This window comes from Oncorhynchus nerka, linkage group LG15 (genome assembly GCF_034236695.1).
Source record: "Oncorhynchus nerka isolate Pitt River linkage group LG15, Oner_Uvic_2.0, whole genome shotgun sequence".
NCBI classification, from domain to species: domain Eukaryota; kingdom Metazoa; phylum Chordata; class Actinopteri; order Salmoniformes; family Salmonidae; genus Oncorhynchus; species Oncorhynchus nerka.
This window is the reverse complement of record NC_088410.1, coordinates 67105350-67128061: the sequence shown is the minus strand read 5'-3', so window position 1 is coordinate 67128061 and position 22712 is coordinate 67105350. Positions and strand designations below refer to the sequence as shown.

The window sequence follows — 22712 nt, the reverse complement described above, 5'->3', positions numbered from 1 at the left end:
AGATTGAAAACAATCCTAAAAAATCTATCTACAGCATGCTGGGAAATGTGATAATGATGAGCATTGTCTTGATGGGACTGTTTTCTCTTCAAGTGTAAAACAATACCTCTGGTTATTAATTATTAACACCAACACTGGGGAAAATTTTACACCACTGAGTGTTAATTTCACTCTTACAGAATGAATTTAACTGCTGAATCAACACTAGAAATGTTATACTGTAAAATCATCACTGGCTAATTTGCTGTGTGCAGCCCTCCAAGATCAACAATGAGAAACATAGCCGTATCCTCATTCCATCTGCACTTTGGAGTAAAACTTTTTTGTTGACTCTTTCCCTCTTCCCTGACCTCTCTCCTCCCCTGTAGTCTATCAGAGAAGTGACAGGCTACATCCTTATAGCCATTAACCAGTTCAGTCGGCTGCCGCTGGACCAGCTCCGTATCATCAGAGGCACCACTCTGTTCGAGGAGCGCTTTGCTCTGGCTGTCCTCGTCAACTACCAGAAGGACGGCCAACACGGACTGGAGGAGCTGGGCCTCACACACCTCACAGGTACACGCATGCATGCACGCACGCACAAACTCACGCACAAAGGCACACACACACACACACACACACACACACACACACACACACACACACATTCAAAAACATGTTAATGGAGATGAAGCGCACACACACACACACACACACACACATTCAAAAACATGTTAATGGAGATGAAGATAAGCCTTTAAGTGATACACATCATCATCATGAACAACAATATGGTTATCATGGTCCACATGTCAACTACCATGCCAACTTCAGTAGTTAACTTTTAGGCTCCCGTCCCATCAAAGTGTCAGTGACAAATGGCAGGCATGTTACTACAACCCTCCCTCTCTAGAGTTGTAGTATGGCTGCGCGTGGGAGGCTGGACATAAAGAAAAGAGAGCCTGCTAGGCAGGTTGCATGTTACTGTTGGCACTCCCACACCCACATAGTACAACCACACCCCTTGTTGGCATGGATACAGTACAGTAGGGTTTAAGGAGGTTTGTTTGTGTGTGTGTGTGTGTGTGTGTGTGTGTGTGTGTGTGTCAGGTACAATATGAGTAGATGTCTTTATTGGAAGTCCCTGTTGAAATGCCCTTTACTATGTACCCAACTGTCAGTGTAACATGAGAGGTGAGAGGAGGCACTATAGGGTGAGAGAGAAATACAGACTTGTGTCAGTTTTGATGTGGTTACTCACCAATGGGTTCTGGCCTGTTATGCCAATTATCTTGACTAGAAACAGTAAACTAATTGTTTGTCCTCCTTTGTGTGCGTCTGTGCGTGCGTGTGTGCGTGCGTGTGTGTGTGTGTGTGTTCCACAGAGATCCTGGAGGGAGGGGTGCAGATCATTCAGAATAAGTTCCTGAGCTACACCCCTCAGGTGAACTGGCTGGACATAGTGAAGGATGGAGCCTCTGAGGTCATCATTAACGAGAACGGCCCTGAACGTGAGTACAACCCAGCTCAGAAGGGCTTTATGAATACATTTGTTTGAAATTTGTTTGAGTACAGTGGGAGGTACATGGTAGGGACTCGCAGAAGTCAATTGTCATGTTTATGTATTCAGATTAGTGATGAGACAGCTACAGTAAGGATAACTTTTATGTTAAATGGTTAGGATCTGTGTTCTTGTATAATGTAGCTTCTACGTTTTCTAACATTTCTGACATGTTGTTTTTCAGAGCCATGTGATGAGGCATGCCCAGGTCCATGTTGGGGGTCCAGGAATGACACCTGCCAGATCTGTTAGTCACCTGCTTCTCATTGTCTTGCAACACTAGATAACCCCTCTGTCGCATACAACCCAGCTCAGTCAGATCGCTTGGCTCAAAGTGTTCTCTCTCTCTCTCTGTCTCTCTCTCTCTTTCTCTCTCCCCCCTCAGTGACGAAGACAGTGTGTGCCCCTCAGTGTAATGGCCGCTGCTTTGGGAGGAGTCCCAGTGAGTGCTGTCATATGGAGTGTGCAGGAGGCTGTACCGGACCCCTGGACACAGACTGCTTTGTGAGTTTTCTGTACACACAAGCATACTGCAAAGAAGTGTTACCAGAAGTTCTGATAGTCATTTAATAGAAATGAATAGGTTAAACCTATACTACTAAGCAATGCATAACTATATTTTCTCTGTCCAGGCCTGCCGCAACTTCAACAACTCAGGCTCCTGTGTGCCGCAGTGTCCCCAGACCCTCATCTACAACAAGCACACCTTCAAACTGGAGCCCAACCCCAGCGCCAAGTACCAGTACGGCTCCATTTGCGTGGCCCAGTGCCCCAGTGAGTCCACACACAGCATGCTCTATCCACTACACCTCACCGGTCAACTCCTGGTCCTAATCATGACCATCATGACTACATTCAATCTATCAATTTCTAGCATGGTCCAATCTCCCTGTGTATTTTCCTATGGATTCTAATGATTTGTCTGTCCCTCTGCCCCACTCTTTCTCTGTCTCTCATTCCTCCACAGCTAATTTTGTGGTGGACGGGAGCTCGTGTGTGAGCAGCTGCCCCCCTTATAAGACGGAGGTGGAGAGGAAAGGAGTGAAGAGGTGTGAGCCCTGTGGAGGCCTCTGTCCCAAAGGTACCTGTCCAGTGTCCACACATACTATACACCCATCAAATATCACAGATCTGTAGTGTCCTCTACTCCAGCAACCTGTCCTTTTCACTCATGTAGTGAAACTTTGGCTTTATTAATTATTTCCTCTCCTCTCTAGCTTGTCAAGGAACAGGCACAGCCTCTAGACAGACAGTGGACTCTCAGAACATTGACAGTTTCATCAACTGCACCAAGATCCAGGGCAGCCTGCACTTTCTGGTCACCGGGATCAAAGGGTGAGTGACAGTTGCAATGTCCTATCAAAATGGCATGACCTGAGGTGGTTTAATGATCGAAGACACTGCAGCTGGAGCACATGTACAATGTACCGCTGCCAGTATAGTTTCCAATCTGGCCCAATATGCTTTCAGCACTCTCTCCCCTACCTTTCACCTCTATCTCTCTCTATTAAATACATTTGATTTTAAATATCTTAAAAAATCGACACCTTCCTAATATTGAGTTGCACCCCCCTTTTCCTTCAGAACAGCCTCAATTTGACGAGGCATGGACTCTATAAGGGGTCGAAGGGATCCCTTCCCACAGTTGTATCAAGTTGGCTAGATGTTCTTTGAGTGGTGGACCATTCTTGATATGGGAAACTGACATAGGAAACTGTTGAGTGTGAAAAACCCAGCAGCGTTGCAGTTCTTTTTTAAATGTAATTTTTATATATTTTTGTTTTTTTGTGTTACTTTTACCCCTTTTTCTCCCTAATTTCATGGTATCCAATTGGTAGTTACAGTCTTGTCTCATCGCTGCAACTCCCGTACAGACTCGGGAAAGGCGAAGGTCGAGAGCCGTGCGTCCTCAGAAGCGCAATCCAACCGATGCCCACTTAACCCGGAAGCCAGCCGCACCAATGTGTCGGAGGAAACACTGTACACCTGGCCGTGCACATGGTGACCGTGTCAGCGTGCACTGCGCCCGGTCCGCCGCAGGAGTCGCTAGTGCGCGATTGGACCAGGACAACTCTGCCGGCCAAACCCTCCCCTAACTCGGATGACGCTTGGGCAATTGTGCGCCGCCCAATGGGTATCCTAGTCGCAGCCGGCTGCGACAGAGCCTGGACTCAAACCCAGAATCTCTAGTGGCACAGCTAACACCAGCATTGCAGTTCTTGACACACTCAACCGGTGCGCCTGGCACCTACTACCATAACCCATTCAAAGGCACTTCAATATTTTGTTTTGCCGATTCACCCTCTGAATGGCACACACATCATCCATGTCTTAATTGTCTCAAGGCTTAAAATCCATCTTTAACCTGTCTCCTCCCTTCATCTACACTGATTGAAGGGAATTTAACACGTGACATCAATAAAGGATCCTAACGTTCACCTGGATTCACCTGGTCAGTCTATTAAATAAAGAGCAGGTGTTCCTAATGTTTTATACACTCAATGTACAGATGTAGAATCTTAATTTGATTAAGATTTGTTTCTGAGAATTTTCCTGCACAGTACGAAATGCAAACTTGTAGTCTATTCAAGGTTAAAAAAGTCTTCTAAGGTTTCTAATTTCCACTTTAAAATGTCAGACTTGAATTGCCCTAATGAAAAATGTATCATCCCCTACAAAAAATTACATGAATTATAATCCAGATAATAATTCACAAGTCCTGTTTCTGCAGGCTCGTTTTCCTGCTGTAGCAAACTGTCTCAAATGAAGATCCTACATATGTATATTCAAAATGACACAGTCATGTCAATTTGTTCCCTTTTCGTTGGTCCTCACCACTTCTCTGTTGGTTGATCTTCTACACACAGTGATCCCTACAACAACATCACAGCTTTGGATCCAGAGAAACTGAAGATCTTCAGAACTGTGCGAGAGATCACAGGTATGTGTGTGTATGAATGTGTGTGTGTGTGTTGAAGTTTCAAGTGCATGCGTCAGTTTAGTGGTGTGTTTGTATGGTGTTCTGTGTTTGTAACACACCTTCTCCGGTTGCCAGACATTCTGAGTATCCAGTCATGGCCGGAAACTCTGACAGACCTGTCAGTGTTCTCCAACTTGACAACCATACAAGGAAGAACCCTTTACAGGTGACGATCTGTCTGTCTGTCTCCCTCACTGTCTGACGTTATACTTGTGTCTCTGTCTCTCTGCACTAAAGACATATCTTGTTCACATTCTACAGTATGTGTACACTGAACCCATCACCATTTCCATCTGTGTTCAACTGCATTGTAGACATGCATGCATAGACTGACCTGTTGTGTCTTGTGTGTCTTGTCACCACTTTCTCTCATCCTCTTTCACCCTTTTTCTCATTCTCTACTCTGTTCTCCTCTCTGTCTCTTCTGTCTCTTCTGTCTCTCCTGTCTCTCCTGTCTCTCTGTCTCTCTGTCTCTTCTGTCTCTTCTGTCTCTTCTGTCTCTTCTGTCTCTTCTGTGTCTCTGTCTCTTCTGTCTCTTCTGTCTCTCTCTCTGTCTTGTTTGTCCCATCAGAGGAGGGCGCTCTAAAAGGTACAGTGTGTTTGTGACAGCTGTTTTACTAATCTTCCTGGTATGACATCATACTTACACAATTTCCTCCTTATCACCTGTGATTATGCTAAGCAACATTTTACTCAGAATTTGTTATGTGTTGTCTTGAACTGTATGAGAAGTGTCTCAGTTGGTGGTGGTGGGTGAGGGATTTGTGTTGAGGTATAAGGTAACCACTATCCTCATGATTGTACTTTGAACTTGATCATACCATATGACCATACACACTTCTACGTATAAGTGAAGAGTTGGGTACTGGGAGTCACTGGGTGAATAGGTGGTATTGATCAAACTAATCTCAAAGACAATGACATATACATTCGCTACATAGCAACATACACATTTTCTGTCTGCTGGTAGACAATTAGTGTTTGGGAGCAGCAATGACGAATGTGCGATTCATTTTTTAAATCTGTCCTGACTTGATGTTCCCAGCTAAAGTATACATTTGTACATATTTTGTCTGAAGTATCCTCCATTCCCTCCACCCTGATGGTTCTCCTCTCCCTGCTCCCTCACCTTTGACCCACTCTCCCACTGCCTCTCTACCCCTCTGCCCTGCTCATCTTCCTCCTCCTGTGTTATTGACTCCTCCCTCTTGTTCAGGGGCTACTCCCTGCTGGTGATGCGCATCCCGTCCCTGACATCTCTGGGGCTGCGCTCGCTGCGGAGGATCAACGACGGCGGCGTCTACATCACAGGTAACAAGAAGCTGTGCTACCACCACACCGTCAACTGGACACGCCTCTTCAGCAGCAGCTCCCGCCCACAGCGCCGCCAGAAGAACATTGACGTCAAGGAGAATCGTCTCCAGAGCCAGTGTGGTGAGACAGGGGGACTGAGGAGAGAGACTGGGTGAAATCTCAAAATCATTGAGTGAATATGGCAGGTAAACTAGTTGAAGAACTAATAGTTTTTTGCATATTCGTGTGTGTGTGTGTGTGTGTGTGTGTGTGTGTGTGTAGTTGAGGAGGGGCACATGTGTGACCCACTGTGTTCGTTGGAGGGGTGTTGGGGTCCTGGTCCGGACCAGTGTATGTCCTGTAAGAACTTCAACCGAGGAGGAACCTGTGTCCATCAGTGCAGATTTCTCACTGGGTCAGTAGTCAGTCAAAACAATGTATCTTTATCATAATGTAGAGTATGTCTCAATATGTGTGTGTGACTATGTTTTCAACCTATTTTTCAATCTCAATCTCTGTTTTTCTCCAGGGAGGGGCGTGAGTTTGCAGGTCCAAAGGGCGAATGTATGCCCTGTCACTCAGAGTGTGAGGTCCAGGAGGGACGGTTCACCTGCACAGGACCGGTATGCACACCTCTGACCATATCTCTCAATGTGTCATAAAAAGACATAAGCTCAGAGGGATCAGTTGAAAAGTGTCTCTCAAAATTCTCAGGACTATCTGAAATGTAGCGCTTTACTGCCACCTTGCGGGGGATATTTTGGATCACAGTTACATGGAAATGGTCCTCTCTCTCCCTCTCTGTCTCTCTGCAGGGAGCTAATAAGTGTGTGGTGTGTGCCAGTCTGAGGGACGGTCCCCACTGTGTGTCCTCATGCCCTGAGGGAGTGATGGGGGAGAAGGGTCTCATCTTTAAGTACCCCAACCAGCAGAGACGCTGTGAGCCCTGCCACCTCAACTGCACCCAGGGGTGAGAAACGAGTCAGAGAATGGGGGAGGTGTGTGTGTGTGTGCATGCGTGTTAAATATCTCTCTGTTCTGTGTTTTCAGTTGCTCAGGGCCAGGCATTGGGGACTGTTTGGACTCGTCCAGATTAACCACTAGGTGAGTGGAGCCTCTGTCTTTTCTCCACCTGTGACTGACAACCTGATATCTCCTCAATGTAATGACAATTAAAGTGTGTTCTGTGTTCTCTAGTCTAGAGCACAGCAATCTTCATTATTGTACGGTGCATTCGGAAAGTATTCAGACCCCTTGACTTTTTCCACATTTTGTTACGTTACAGCCTTGATCTAAAATTGATCCAATAGTTTTTCCCCCTCATCAATCTAACACTATAACGACAAAGCAAAAACTAAAATATCACATTTACATACAGTACCAGTCAAAAGTTTGGACACACCTGCTCATACAAGGGTTTTTCTTTATTTGAACTATTTTCTACATTTTAGAATAATAGTGAAGACATGTGGAGGCCAGATCATGTGATACAGCACTCCATCACTCTCCTTATTGGTCAAATAGTCCTTACACAGCCTGGAGGTGTGTTTTGTCATTGTCCTGTTGAAAAACAAATGATAGTCCCACTAAGCGCAAACCGGATGGGTGGTGTATCGCTGCAGAATACTGTGGTATCCATGCTGGTTAAGTGTACCTTGAATTCTAAATAAATCACTGACAGTGTCACTTGCACAGCACCCCCACACCATCACTCCTCCTCCATGCTTCACGGTAGGAACCGCACATGCAGAGATCATCCGTTCACCTACTCTGCATATCACAAAGACACAGCAGTTGGAACCAAATATCTCAAATTTGGACTCATCAGACCAAAGAACAGATTTCCACCGGTCTAATGTCCATTGCTCGTGAATCTTGGCCCAAGCAAGTCTCTTCTTCCTATTGGTGTCCTTTCGTAGTGGTTTCTACCTTGAAGAACTGATTCATACAGTCTCCTCTGAGCAGTTGATGTTGAGATGTGTCTGTCACTTGAACTCTGTGAAACATTTACTTGGGCTGCAATTTCTGAGGCTGATAACTGTAATGAACTTATCCTCTACAGCAGAGGTAACTCTGGGTCTTCCTTTCCTGTGGTAATCCTTGTAAGAGCCAGTTTCATCATAGGGTGTGATGGTTTTTGCGACTGCACTTGAAGAAACTTTCAAAGTTCTGGAAATTTTCTGAATTGACTGACCTGCATCCCCACAGCATCCCCACAGCATGATGCTGCCACCACCATTCATCACCGTAGGGATGGTGTCAGATTTCCTCCAGACGTGACGCTTGGCATTCAAGCCAAAGAGTTTGATCTTGGTTTCATCAGACCAGAGAATCTTTTTTCTCATGTTCCGAGAGTCCTTTTACTGAGGAGTGGCTTCCATCTGGCCACTCTGCTATAAAGGCCTGATTGGAGGAGTTCTGCAGAGATGGTTCTCCTTCTGGAAGGTTCTCCCATCTAAACAGAGGAACTCTGGAGCTCTGTCAGAATGACCGTCGGGGTCTTGGTCATCTTCCTGACCAAGGCCCTTCTCCCCTGATTGCTCATTTTGGCCAGGTGGCCCGCTCTAGGAAGAGTCTTGGTGGTTCCAAACTTCTTCCATTTAAGAATTATGGAGGCCATTGTGTTCTTGGGGACCTTCAATGCTGCCGAAATGTTTGGTACCCTTCCCCATATCTGTGCCTCAACACAATCCTGTCTTGGAGCTCTGCGCACAATTCCTTCGACCTCATGTCTTGGTTTTTGCTCTGACATGCACTGTCAGCTGTGGGACCTTATTAAGACCGGTGTGTGCCTTTCCAAATCATGTCCAATCAATTGAATTTGCCAACATTTCAACTGTTATTGCTTTGTCATTATGGGGTATTGTGTGTAGATTGATTCGATTTTTTTATAATACTCTCTAGAATAAGTCTTTAACATAGCAAAATGTGGAAAAGTCAAGGAGTTTAAATTCTTTCCGAATGCACTGTATATCAGCTGCCGATTGGCTAATACCTCTTCCTGTGTCTCTTTCCAGCCAACCCATTATAGGCATTGTTCTGGGAGTTTTGGCAGCGGTGATAGTGGGCATCTCTATCTTTGTGATGAGTGTTCTGTACCGCAGAGGTCTTGCCATCCGGCGCAAGAGAGCCATGAGGAGATACCTGGCGAGTGGAGAGGTGGGGAGGGGAGAGAGGGTGTGTGTGAGTGTGAGAGAGAGAGATAAAATAAGGATTTTTTCATAGCACTGTCTGTGTGTGTGTTATTGTCTTGATATTAACTGTGTGCATTTGTGTTGGTCTGTAGAGTTTAGAGCCCTTGGACCCTGGTGAGAAGGGGGTCAAAGTTCATGCGAGGATCCTGAAGGTCAGAGAGCTCCGTAAGATCAAGCTGCTGGGCACCGGGGTGTTTGGCTCCATCCACAAGGTGATTACAACATCAACCGTCGGCCTCTTAAACCCCCTATTTTCATCATCACTGCACCTTTCTACCATTTACCAAATTGTGCTTCTTACGTTTTCTTTGTTTCATTGTGAGGTAACCCCTCTCCCTCTGTCTTTTCCTCCACCTTTCTCAGGGCATTTGGATTCCTGAGGGAGACTCAGTGAAGATCCCCGTGGCCATAAAGACTATTCATGATCGAACAGGGCGGCAGACCTTCCATGAGATCACAGACGTAAGAAAATATATAGATACACTACCGTTCAAAAGTTTGGCGTCACTTAGAAATGTCCTTGTTTTTTAAAGAAAAGCACATTTTTTTTGTCATTAAAATTACATCAAATTGATCTGAAATACAGTGTAGACATTGTTAATGTTGTAAAGGACTATTGTAGCTGGAAACAGCAGATTTTTTATGGAACATCTACATCGGCGTACAGAGGCCCATTATCAGCAAACATCACTCCTGTGTTCCAATGGCACGTTGTGTTAACTAATCCAAGTTTATCCTTCTAGGCATAGTTCCTCTGTCCAGTGTCTGTGTTATTTTGCCCATCTTAATCTTTTCTTTTTATTAGCCAGTCTGAGATATGACTTTTTCTTTGCAACTCTGCTTAGAAGGCCAGCATCCTGGAGTCGCCACTTCACTGTTGACATTGAGCCTGGTGTTTTGCGGGTACTACAGTGAGGGGAAAAAAGTATTTGATCCCCTGCTGATTTTGTACGTTTGTCCACTGACAAAGAAATGACCAGTCTTTCATTTTAATGGTAGGTTTATTTGAACAGTGAGACAGAATAACAACAAAAAAATCCAGAAAAACTCATGTCAAAAATGTTATACATTCATTTGCATTTTAATGAGGGAAATAAGTATTTGAGCCCTCTGCAAAACATTTTTTATTTTTTTTATTTCACCTTTATTTAACCTGGTAGGCTAGTTGAGAACAAGTTCTCATTTGCAACTGCGACCTGGCCAAGATAAAGCATAGCAATTCGACACATTCAACAACACAGAGTTACACATGGAATAAATAAAACATACAGTCAATAATACAGTAGAACAAAAGAAAACAAAAAGTCTATATACAGTGAGTGCAAATGAGGTAAGATAAGGGAGTTAAGGCAATAAATAGGCCCTGGTGGCGAAGTAATTACAATATAGCAATTAAACACTGGAATGATAGATGTGCAGACATGACTTAGTACTTGGTGGAAAAACCCTTGTTGGCAATCACAGAGGTCAGATGTTTCTTGTAGTTGGCCACCTGGGTTTGCACACATCTCAGGAGGGATTTTGTCCCACTCCTCTTTGCAGATCTTCTCAAAGTCATTAAGGTTTCGAGGCTGACTTTTGGCAACTTGTACCTTCAGCTCCCTCCACAGATTTTCTATGGGATTAAGGTCTGGAGACTGGCTAGGCCACTCCAGGACCTAATGTGCTTCTTCTTGAGCCACTCCTTTGTTGCCCTGGCCGTGTGTTTGGGTCATTGTCATGCTGGAACCCATCCACGACCCATTTTCAATGCCCTGGCTGAAAGAAGGAGGTTCTCCCCCAAGATTTGACGGTACATAGCCCTGTCCATCGTCCCTTTGATGCAGTGATATTGTCCTGTCCCCTTAGCAGAAAAACACCCCCAAAGCATAATGTTTCCACCTCCATGTTTGACGGTGGGGATGGTGTTCTTGGGGTCATAGGCAGCATTCCTCCTCCAAACACGGCGAGTTGAGTTGATGCCAAAGAGCTCCATTTTGGTCTCATCTGACCACAACACTTTCACCTAGTTGTCCTCTGAATCATTCAGATATTCATTGGCAAACTTCAAACCGGCATGTATATGTGCTTTCTTGAGCAGGGGGACCTTGCGGGCGCTGCAGGATTTCAGTCCTTCACGGATTAGTGTGTGTTACCAATTGTTTTCTTGGTGACTATGGGGCGGCAGGGTAGCCTAGTGGTTAGAGCGTTAGGCTAGTGACCGGAAGGTTGCAAGTTCAAATCCCCGAGCTGACAAGGTACAAATCTGTCGTTCTGCCCCTGAACAGGCAGTTAACCCACTGTTCCTAGGCCATCATTGAAAATAAGAATTTGTTCTTAACTGACTTGCCTGGTTAAATAAAGGTAAAAATAACAATGCCTTGAGATCATTGACAAGATCTGGGCTGATTCCTCACCATTCTCATGATCATTGCAACTCCATGAGGTGAGATCTAGCATGGAGCCCCAGGTCGAGGGAGATTGATAGTTATTTTGTGTTTCTTCCATTTGCGTATAATCGCACCAACTGTTGTCACCTTTTCACCAAGCTTCTTGGCGATGGTCTTGTAGCCCATTCCAGCCTTGTCTACAATTGTCTACAATCTTGTCCCTGACATCCTTGGAGAGCTCTTTGGTCTTGGCCATGGTGGAGAGTTTGGAATCTGATTGATTGCTTCTGTGGACAGGTGTCTTTTATACAGATAACAAGCTGAGATTAGGAGCGCTCCCTTTAAGAATGTGCTCTCAGCTCGTTACCTGTATAAAAGACACCTCGGAGCCAGAAATCTTTCTGGTTGAGAGGGGGTCAAATACTTATTTCCCTCATTAAAATACAAATCAATTTATAACATTTTTGACATGCGTTTTTCTGGATTTTTTTGTTGTTATTCTGTCTCTCACTGTTCAAATAAACCTACCATTAAAATTATAGACTGAAAATTTCTTTGTCAGTGGGCAAACGTACAAAATCAGCAGGGGATCAAATACTTTTTTCCCTCACTGTATTTAATGAAGCTGCCAGTTGAGGACTTGTGAGGCATCTGTTTCTCAAACTGGACAATCTAATGTACTTGTCCTCTTGCTCAGTTGTGCACCGGGGCCTTCTACTCCTCTTTCTATTCTGGTTAGAGCCAGTTTGCACTGTTCTGTGAAGGGAGTAGTACACAGCATTGTACGTGATCTTCATTTTCTTGCCAATTTCTCACATGGAATATTCTTAATTTCTCAGAAAAAGAATAGACCGACGAGTTTCAGAAGCAAGTTCTTTGTATCTTGCCTTTTTGAGCCTGTATTTGAACCCACAAATGCTGTTGTGCCAGATACTCAACTAGTTTAAAGAAGGCCAGTTTTATTGCTTCTTTAATCAGATCAACAGTTTTCAACTGTGCTAACATAATTGCAAAATGGTTTTCTAATGATCAATTAGCCTTTTTAAAATGATAAACTTGGATTAGCTAACACAACATGCCATTGGAACACAGGAGTGATGTTTGCTGATAATGGGCCTCTGTACGCCTATGTAGATATTCCATTAAATATCAGCCGTTTCCAGCTACAATAGTCATTAACAATGTCTACACTGTATTTCTGATCAATTTGATGTTATTTTAATGGACAAAAAATGTGCTTTTCTTTAAAAGGACATTTCAAAGTGACCCCAAACTTTTGAACGGTGGTGTATATCTCACATACCCATTCTCAAGAACATCTTCCCCTTCAAATCATAACTGACCTGATAACACTTAGCTTGACTCTGTTTACTAATGCAGATTTTTCTAATAACCCCTGCAGCACATGTTGGCGATGGGTAGCTTGGACCACCAGTACATAGTCAGGCTCTTAGGCGTCTGTCCAGGTGCAAGTCTCCAGCTGGTTACCCAGCTCAGCACTCAGGGGTCCTTACTGGAGCACATCAGGCACTACAGGGATAGCCTGGACCCACAGAGGCTGCTCAACTGGTGTGTGCAGATTGCCAAGGTGAGATACCGTGTGTGTGTGTGTGTGGTTGTGTATGTGTGCATGTTATTGTTTATGCGACTGAGGTGTGTGTCCTCTCCCCCGTCAGGGTATGTACTATTTGGAGGAACACAGGATGGTCCACAGAAACCTGGCAGCCAGGAATGTTCTCTTGAAAAGTGACTACATGGTCCAGATCTCTGACTATGGCATCGCAGACCTGCTATACCCTGATGACAAGAAGTACTTCTACAATGAGGTCAAGGTGTGTTGGCTTCTTGGTTAGGTCCCATAGTCCGGAATAACTCGTCATGGACAATGTCTCAGCCTACTATTTATCTTTATCTTCTTCTGGAAAACCATCCTGTGTATTTTCTGTTAGGTGAGATGTTGACTAGATACGTGGCCTGTGTATTTTCTGTTAGGTGAGATGTTGACTAGATACGTGGCCTGTGTATTTTCTGTTAGGTGAGATGTTGACTAGATACGTGGCCTGTGTATTTTCTGTTAGGTGAGATGTTGACTAGATACGTGGCCTGTGTATTTTCTGTTAGGTGAGATGTTGACTAGATACGTGGCCTGTTTCTCTATGTGTTTTGCATTGTTGCCATGAACACTACCTAATAGGTGTTTTTTCCCAGTGGCCACGGGCTTTGAACTGGGTGCAACTCATGGTGACATAGTTCCCTGTCTTGTCTCTCTCACCACAGACGCCTATCAAATGGATGGCTCTGGAGAGCATCTTGTTCCGCAGATACACACATCAAAGTGATGTCTGGAGCTATGGTGAGTCACTGTGTGTATGTTTCATGTGCTTTTTATAGACTTTTATATCAACGGTAACTTGAAAGTACTTATGTGTATGTTGAGTTACCAGGATTTTAGAATGTCAATTATATTACTCCATCTTGCAGGAGTGACAGTGTGGGAGATGATGTCATACGGGGCGGAGCCCTACTCAACGATGCGTCCACAGGAAGTGCCTGACCTGCTGGAGAAGGGCGAGCGTCTCTCCCAGCCACACATCTGTACCATAGATGTTTACATGGTCATGGTCAAATGTGAGTGCCGACCCTCTCTCCTTCACCCTCAATACCTATCAGATCTGTGTGAAATGTGTTAGGGAGAGTACGTTGCATTTTAATAATTTGTTTTGCTATGAAAGTATTGTGTATATAAAGAATGTTCAAACAACTGAAAATATTTTCAAATGGGACTCATGTGGCATTATCATCATTTACAGGCTGGATGATTGACGAGAATGTCCGTCCCACCTTCAAGGAACTGGCCAATGAGTTTACCAGAATGGCCAGGGACCCGCCTCGGTACCTTGTGATCAAGGTAAGATAGAATGCCACACCTGGGAGACAGCCATATAAATCAATGTTTTCTAAGAATGTGTTTTTTGGAGTCTACTCCCAAATGCCAATCAATACAGTCCTAAGACTGTGCTCTTTGCCTGAGTCACACTCTTGTTCATCCACACCAAATGTCAGCTCATCAGGATAATAATAATGTTGTTAGTGATGATGATGATGATTGAAGTTTATTTCTTTATCTTCCTCTGTTCACCAGGGGGACTGCAGCCCGTCTGACTCTCCCTCAGACGATTCTCACCACCGAGTTACAGAGCTGGATCACATGGAGGCGGGGCTGGAGGACCAGGATGAGGAGAGGCTAGGGGACGGCATGGCCACACCTCCTCTCTATCTGTCACAGGCCAGGAGTCTTTCTCGACTCTCACGAATGGAAAGCCACAGGGTGAGGGCTCATATAAGGCATCTCTCCCGATGCATACACGATGCATACATTTTAAACTGTATGGGGCCAGGAGTTTTTCTGGACCATGTGACCTGACCAGGAAAATCCAAGTTATAGCCTATAGTCCTGGTCAGGTTGTCAATATATAACATGGGCAGATCGAAACAACCTTTTGTTCACCAAGTTGTTTTTCTAACTCCCACCCCGTCCTGTCCCATTCCTGTATTCCCCTCAGGGTGCTCACAGCAGTCAGGCTGGATACCTGCCCATGACCCCAGGACTGGATAACTCTCAGGTCAATCACTGGAGATGATAAAGATACATGAAAACCTACTGAAAACGTTTACATGCTAACACATGTATTATTGAAAGTCTTCCAGCCTATATCAATCCTATAGGGTTGATCACTCATTTGACATTATACCCCCTGTTCCTCTATATAGATGGTGTGGTCCCCAGCATCTCGCTCTCGCCTCAACTCCGCCCGCACTGTGTCAGAGAGCTCCGAGGGGCGGGGCACGTTGGTGGAGCTGGAGATGAGCGAGGACTTGGCTGGCAGCCTGCAGAGGAAGCGGCATCGGGAGGACAGTGCCTACATGTCCCAGAGGGACAGCATGTCAGGGGTGCTGTCTGAGACCCCCTCCCCTGACACAGAGGGGGAGGAGGACCAAAACGGATACGTGCTCCCCGGACTGGGTGACAGTCCAGAGAGAGGTGATACCATAGATAGATCACGAAAACAAACATACCACACAATATGCATAGGAACATATACCTTTGTGTTTCTGACTATTGAACATATTGCATTTTTATATTTTCTTTAAGCCATAAATAGTCACATGTTTTTGTTTGTGAATGGTTGCATGGTCATTGTTACAACTGAAAGTGTCAGTGTTAATTACTCAGATCATTTCAGATCTCTCGATCACCTTACTCATTCCTCTTTCCCTTATCACTGTTCTCCACAGATACGCTACTGTCTAGCTCACGGGTCACCCTTCCTCACGGGAGGACGTCCAAGGTTCCCTCATACCCGTCAGGACCCTCGGAGGACAATGACAGTTCCTGTGAAGAATATGAGTACATGAACAAACAGGCGTTCATGATGACTCTCTCCCCCAGGCAGCAGCCTGGCCACTCCAAAGATGGCCATTGGTTGAAGATGAACAAGAGGCAACGCTCTTCTCTGCCATCCCTGGACACAGAGTATACAGAGTGCACGGGGCACAGGACATCAGCTGGGGAGAACAGGGGAGGCCAAACCAAGAATGAAGAACACCAGGACTATGAATTCCCTGCCCTCAACTCTGATTCAGACAAAATGGAGGAAAGGGGCTCTGGTGACGTTGAATATGAGTACATGGACATTCGAAGTGTTGGACCAGAGGCCAGTGAAAGACCAGACGATCCCCCAACACGAGTTGTCCCTCATCCTGGAGCTATGCCCAAACAGCGGATGAGAGACGAGAGAGAGGTGGAGGAAAAGGACGATGAATACGTAGAAGAGGACGACTATCATTACACTAACAGGCAACCCAAGCTGCGGCAGGCTCTGCGAAGCAGGAAGGGGCTGAGGATGCAGAGAGGAGGAGAGGGAGAGGTGGATGAGTACGAGGACATGGATTCCCTGGCTGTCCCTGGAGTTGGGGACCCAGTGGAGTATGAGAATTTGCAGGGAGAAGGTGAGGGTGTAGTGGGGGGCATGGGGGGTCAGCACACAGGGATGGGGGCATTTGTAAAAGTGCGTGCAGGGGTAGGGGTGGGGGAGTCTGGTGGCGGAGATCGCTCATTTGACAATCCAGACTACTGGCAGAGCAGGTTGTTCCTGAAACCTAACGCTGTGAGCACGTAGGGAAGTGGACCTCCTTCATCAAACCTGAAGGGGATAGCTGCCTCTGTAGCTTTTCCATGTCCATTGAATTCAATGAAGGACCAGGAGAGGGGAGAAACCAATCCAGAGCCATCCAAATATCAAAAATATTTAAGACATATCTCTGTGTGCCATTTTTGTATTTTAAAGAGCAACTGACACTAAAAAGCTACTTCTTGTTTTAAAAATGTTCTATGTGGCATCAATGAGTCAGAAACATTAATTCTAGTGTCAAAACAAAGTGTAAATCATAAAGTCAGTCTCGTTCAGAACAGAGATTTGCGAGATGATAGGAAAACATTTTATGTCACGGAATAAACGGTACCGTAATAGTTTTCCTGGGTTTGGGTTTATTTCAATCCTGCCCACCAAGCAGTCATCAATTTGGAGGTTGTAATGCCCGTAGTCAATTTGATTTGACATTCGATACCCATGGGGCTAGATAGCTATGGGGCTAGATAGCTATGGGGCTAGATAGCCATGGGGCTAGATAGCTATGGGGCTAGATACCCATGGGGCTAGATACCCATGGGGCTAGATAGCTATGGGGCTAGATGGACCATCAGTAAATGGTACATGGGACAATATTTTTTAAATATCAATAGCTCCAAATTTAAATGACTTAAAAACCTAATACAAACTATAAATTGTAGAAATTCATAAACAAATATTGAAAGCATTTAATGAGACAATTAAAAGATGTGCAACATGAAAAATCTACTTTGCCACGGTCACATACTAGCCTGCAGAAGCTAACTGGCAAAACACAATTGGCTAGCACTACCTATCTTAGGCAACTTTAAGACACAAGACCTGGTTTCAAGATATCTAGAAGGGTGAGTTACTGTAACTGTGCACTGTTTTGGTAGAGTGAATGTACAAAAGCTTGCCACATATGAACACACACACGAGACACCCACATTAAACCACCTTACAAGACAACTCTTGTTTGGCTTCAGTCATGGCTGCTGCATTTCTTAATGACCAAGCCGAAAAAGAAGCCAAATCAGGAAGTTCAGCCATTAATGTGTCTGTTACAGGTTTACATTGATCATGTTTTTTAGCCATAATAACAGGCTTTGGGATGTTTTTCTTTTCTTTCAAATATGATACTGTATTATAAGTGTAAGGCACTGTGAGTGTGTGAAGCACTAATAGAAATGGCCCGATTATAAGCTTTGTATATGTTTTTACTTATAAGAACAAAAAATGGTTTTGTACAATGTTATTTTTCTATGGTATTTTAATGTTTTGAAAATGTTAATGTAACATTTTAAGTGATATTATTGAGTATTTTCCACATAATAAAACTCTTTGAAGAATGTATGTGATTGTTGTCATTAATTAGTGAGAATGCGCATGATTCACAATCTGTTTGTTGATAACAGACGTTTAATTCATTTCTGTGGTGTCTTGCTGTTCACTTGTTACACAGTCCCATTCATTTGGGGTGAGTGAGAAATGAATAGGCACATTCCATGTTGTCGTTATTCCAGTTGGGCTGAGCATATGACCAGAGCTCAACACCTGAAACAACATCCCAGGAACCACATTTATAGTGACGTTAGTACAACAATTAGTGTCCTTGTCAAGTTATTCTCTGTGCATAACGGTTAAGGTGTTGGACTGACAGTCTCAGGGATTGTAGATTGAGTCCCGATAAGGATGCGACCCAGGCCAGAATGTACACATTGGTGTCAGAAGTGGGATGGCACCTTGATGCGGCTGTCTCTACAGCCTTCGGTAGAGGCGCAAGGAAATCAAAGATGCTGATCTAACACCGTGTTCACATGCTAACGGAAACTTGGAGCCTCTGCATTAAAATGAACTTAAGTTATTTTGCGTGGACCTTCATACTGGTTGATTCCGAAACTTCCCAGGTGGGAAACTGGATCATTTTCTACAAGTTATCAAGTCGTAACTCAACGATATTCCGCTGGCTGTATGAAAAGTGCTTTAGGGTTTAGGGTAGCAATGTCCCAAGGATCATAAACCCTGCCTATTTCTATCAACCAAATGTATTTATAGAGCCCTTTTTACAACAGCAGATGTAACAAAGTGTGTACACAGACCCGCGAGCAACTGTGGCCCCTCATGAGTTCAGATTATTTTTAACCCCCATCCCGATCAAGTTGCCCATCCCTGATTTAGACCATAAAGCCCTATTTGGTTGTGACGTTTTTACTTACGTAGCAAGAACATAGGAGGAGATTGGAGAATCAGGGGCTTGAGCAGCTACATGAAGTGGAGCTTGGTCAGAGATAGTCTTTTTTCTTTTGGAACTTTTGTAAGTGTAATGTTTACTGTACATACTGTTTTTCACTTTTGTTTACTGTTTATTTCACTTGTTTATTTTACTTGCTTTGGCAATGTTAACATATGTTTCCCATGACAATTAAAACCCCTTCAATTTAACTGATATTACAGAAAGGAGGAGATAGGAATCACATTGGGCAATGAATGGATCATGTACAACGCCCCACCCAGCAGACTGTCGACCAATCGCGTTCACGTTATCATGCTGCATCACACGGTTGCTAAAAACTAATTGTCACGCAATCCCTTCTCAAAGTCAGGGTATGAGTGGAGAAACGTGCCTATTTTCATCGAAAGTACGTAATCTCACGATTCCAAAGCTATACAATATTACAGAGAGCAAGTTATTTACCTCACATCTTTGAAAATATTGGTAATGTTGCACTTCTTGTTGACGAAATTCATGCTAATGTTGGGTTTTTGAGCCAGCGTCAAATTGACTCCCATTCAAACCTTGAAGGAGAGCTCTCCTTGTCCAATAATCACCCAGAATGCACCGCGCACTTCATTGTCGTGTTGAACAAGTTTACCATCTCCTAATAAGTATCTCTGGCTTGGTAGTGGCGGTACCTGTGTGAAGCTAGCCACAATAAGGATTAACCACAATTGTGGACTTGACGGTTTGGCTTCAAAATAAAAGTTCCCCAATGAAAGTAATTTAAACAGAAATAAATAGTGGAATCTTTCCATATTTGGACGAGATAACAGTAAACAAGGTCGGAATGTAATTATATAAATTCACCAAAAGACAATTATTTATTCATTTGACACAAAAAAAGTAAAAATCAGTGGATGTATTAGAATTGCATTGGTGGCATACTCAAATTTGATTTGTCACATGCGCCGAATACAAGAGGTGGGGACCTTAATGTGAAATGCTTACTTACTACAAGCCCTTAACCAACAATGCAGCTCAAGAAAATATATACTAAATTAACTAAAGTAAAAAATAAAATAAAAAGTAACACAATAAAATAACAATAACGAGACTATAAACAGGGGGTACCGGTACCGAGTCAATGTGCCGGGGTACAGGTTAGTCGAGGTCATTTGTACATGTAGGTAGGAGCATAAGTGATTATGCATAGATAATAAACAGTGAATAGCAGTAGTTTAAAAACAGGGGGGGGGGGGGGGGGGGTTGTGAATACAAAATAATCCGGGTGGCCATTTGATGAATTGTTCAGCAGTTTTATGGCTTGGGGGTAGAAGCTGTTAAGGAGCATTTTGGATCTAGACTTGGCGCTCCGGTACCGCTTGCCGTGTGGTAGCAGAGAGAACGTGGACAGCAACGAATTTGAAATTCTCAACCCGCTCCACTACAGCTCTGTCAATGTGAATGGGGGTGTGTTCGGCCCTCCTTTTCCTGTAGTCCACGATCAGCTCCTTTGTCTTGCTCACGTTGATGGAGAGGTTGTTGTCCTGACACCTCACTGCCAGGTCTCTGACCTCCTCCCTATAGGCTGTGTTATCGTTGTCAGTGATCAGGCCTACCACTGTTGTGTCGTCAGCAAAGAGGTGTTTAGTCCCAGAGTCCTTAGCTTAGTGGTGAACTTTGTGGGCACTATGGTGTTGAACACTGAGCTATAGTCAATGAACAGCATTCTCACGTAGGTGTTCCTTTTGTCCAGGTGGGAAAGGGCAGTGTGCAGTGCGATTGACATTGCGTCACAAGAAACAGCACTATAGAGAGATAGAACAACAACAACGCAGCCACTGCCAGCTAGCCTACTTCAGCAGTACTGTATCATTTGAATTATTTTAGTCAATAAGATTCCTGCTACGTAAGCTTAACTTTCTGAACATTCGAGACGTGTAGTCCACTTGTCATTCCAATCTCCTTTGCATTAGCGTAGCCTCTTTTGTAGCCTGTCAACTATGTGTCTGTCTATCCCTGTTCTCTCCTCTCTGCACAGACCATACAAACGCTCCACACCGCGTGGCCGCGGCCACTCTAATCTGGTGGTCCCAGCGCGCACGACCCACGTGGAGTTCCAGGTCTCCGGTAGCCTCTGGAACTGCCGATCTGCAGCCAACAAGGCAGAGTTCATCTCAGCCTATGCCTCCCTCCAGTCCCTCGACTTCTTGGCACTGACGGAAACATGGATCACCACAGATAACACTGCTACTCCTACTGCTCTCTCTTCGTCCGCCCACGTGTTCTCGCACACCCCGAGAGCTTCTGGTCAGCGGGGTGGTGGCACCGGGATCCTCATCTCTCCCAAGTGGTCATTCTCTCTTTCTCCCCTTACCCATCTGTCTATCGCCTCCTTTGAATTCCATGCTGTCACAGTTACCAGCCCTTTCAAGCTTAACATCCTTATCATTTATCGCCCTCCAGGTTCCCTCGGAGAGTTCATCAATGAGCTTGATGCCTTGATAAGCTCCTTTCCTGAGGACGGCTCACCTCTCACAGTTCTGGGCGACTTTAACCTCCCCACGTCTACCTTTGACTCATTCCTCTCTGCCTCCTTCTTTCCACTCCTCTCCTCTTTTGACCTCACCCTCTCACCTTCCCCCTCTACTCACAAGGCAGGCAATACGCTCGACCTCATCTTTACTAGATGCTGTTCTTCCACTAACCTCACTGCAACTCCCCTCCAAGTCTCCGACCACTACCTTGTATCCTTTTCCCTCTTGCTCTCATCCAACACTTCCCACACTGCCCCTACTCGGATGGTATCGCGCCGTCCCAATCTTCGCTCTCTCTCCCCGCTACTCTCTCCTCTTCCATCCTATCATCTCTTCCCTCTGCTCAAACCTTCTCCAACCTATCTCCTGATTCTGCCTCCTCAACCCTCCTCTCCTCCCTTTCTGCATCCCTTGATTCTCTATGTCCCCTATCCTCCAGGCCGGCTCGGTCCTCCCCTCCTGCTCCGTGGCTCGACGACTCATTGCGAGCTCACAGAACAGGGCTCCGGGCAGCCGAGCGGAAATGGAGGAAAACTCGCCTCCCTGCGGACCTGGCATCCTTTCACTCCCTCCTCTCTACATTTTCCTCTTCTGTCTCTGCTGCTAAAGCCACTTTCTACCACTCTAAATTCCAAGCATCTGCCTCTAACCCTAGGAAGCTCTTTGCCACCTTCTCCTCCCTCCTGAATCCTCCTCCCCCTCCCCCTCCTCCTCTCTGCAGATGACTTCGTCAACCATTTTGAAAAGAAGGTCGACGACATCCGATCCTCGTTTGCTAAGTCAAACGACACCGCTGGTTCTGCTCACACTGCCCTACCCTGTGCTCTGACCTCTTTCTCCCCTCTCTCTCCAGATGAAATCTTGCGTCTTGTGACGGCCGGCCGCCCAACAACCTGCCCGCTTGACCCTATTCCCTCCTCTCTTCTCCAGACCATTTCCGGAGACCTTCTCCCTTACCTCACCTCGCTCATCAACTCATCCCTGACCGCTGGCTACGTCCCTTCTGTCTTCAAGAGAGCGAGAGTTGCACCCCTTCTGAAAAAACCTACACTCGATCCCTCCGATGTCAACAACTACAGACCAGTATCCCTTCTTTCTTTTCTCTCCAAAACTCTTGAACGTGCCGTCCTTGGCCAGCTCTCCCGCTATCTCTCTCAGAATGACCTTCTTGATCCAAATCAGTCAGGTTTCAAGACTAGTCATTCAACTGAGACTGCTCTTCTCTGTATCACGGAGGCCCTCCGCACTGCTAAAGCTAACTCTCTCTCCTCTGCTCTCATCCTTCTAGACCTATCGGCTGCCTTCGATACTGTGAACCATCAGATCCTCCTCTCCACCCTCTCCGAGTTGGGCATCTCCGGCGCGGCCCACGCTGGATTGCGTCCTACCTGACAGGTCGCTCCTACCAGG

At 45.1% G+C, this 22712-nt stretch overlaps 1 protein-coding gene across 2 annotated transcripts in view; it reads left to right on the top strand.

Annotated features, from left to right (window-relative positions):
- Positions 1-17898, top strand: part of LOC115142324 (receptor tyrosine-protein kinase erbB-3-like) — a 34846-nt gene extending 16948 nt beyond the window's left edge. The window contains exons 3-29 of one of the 2 annotated variants that reach the window (XM_029681730.2): positions 369-555; positions 1365-1490; positions 1725-1787; positions 1926-2044; positions 2173-2314; positions 2508-2621; positions 2758-2875; positions 4408-4481; positions 4596-4686; positions 5092-5109; positions 5737-5954; positions 6096-6228; positions 6343-6436; positions 6629-6783; positions 6864-6917; positions 8831-8972; positions 9100-9219; positions 9371-9469; positions 12779-12964; positions 13053-13208; positions 13654-13729; positions 13858-14004; positions 14187-14284; positions 14519-14704; positions 14940-14999; positions 15148-15418; positions 15673-17898. In XM_029681730.2, coding sequence (XP_029537590.2) covers positions 369-555; positions 1365-1490; positions 1725-1787; positions 1926-2044; positions 2173-2314; positions 2508-2621; positions 2758-2875; positions 4408-4481; positions 4596-4686; positions 5092-5109; positions 5737-5954; positions 6096-6228; positions 6343-6436; positions 6629-6783; positions 6864-6917; positions 8831-8972; positions 9100-9219; positions 9371-9469; positions 12779-12964; positions 13053-13208; positions 13654-13729; positions 13858-14004; positions 14187-14284; positions 14519-14704; positions 14940-14999; positions 15148-15418; positions 15673-16556 — 4131 coding nt within the window. In that variant the 3' untranslated portion in view covers positions 16557-17898. The remainder of the gene's footprint in view (positions 1-368; positions 556-1364; positions 1491-1724; positions 1788-1925; positions 2045-2172; positions 2315-2507; positions 2622-2757; positions 2876-4407; positions 4482-4595; positions 4687-5091; positions 5110-5736; positions 5955-6095; positions 6229-6342; positions 6437-6628; positions 6784-6863; positions 6918-8830; positions 8973-9099; positions 9220-9370; positions 9470-12778; positions 12965-13052; positions 13209-13653; positions 13730-13857; positions 14005-14186; positions 14285-14518; positions 14705-14939; positions 15000-15147; positions 15419-15672) is intronic. The other variant, XM_065001820.1, reaches the window with a different exon arrangement.
- Positions 17899-22712: the final 4814 nt, after the last annotated feature.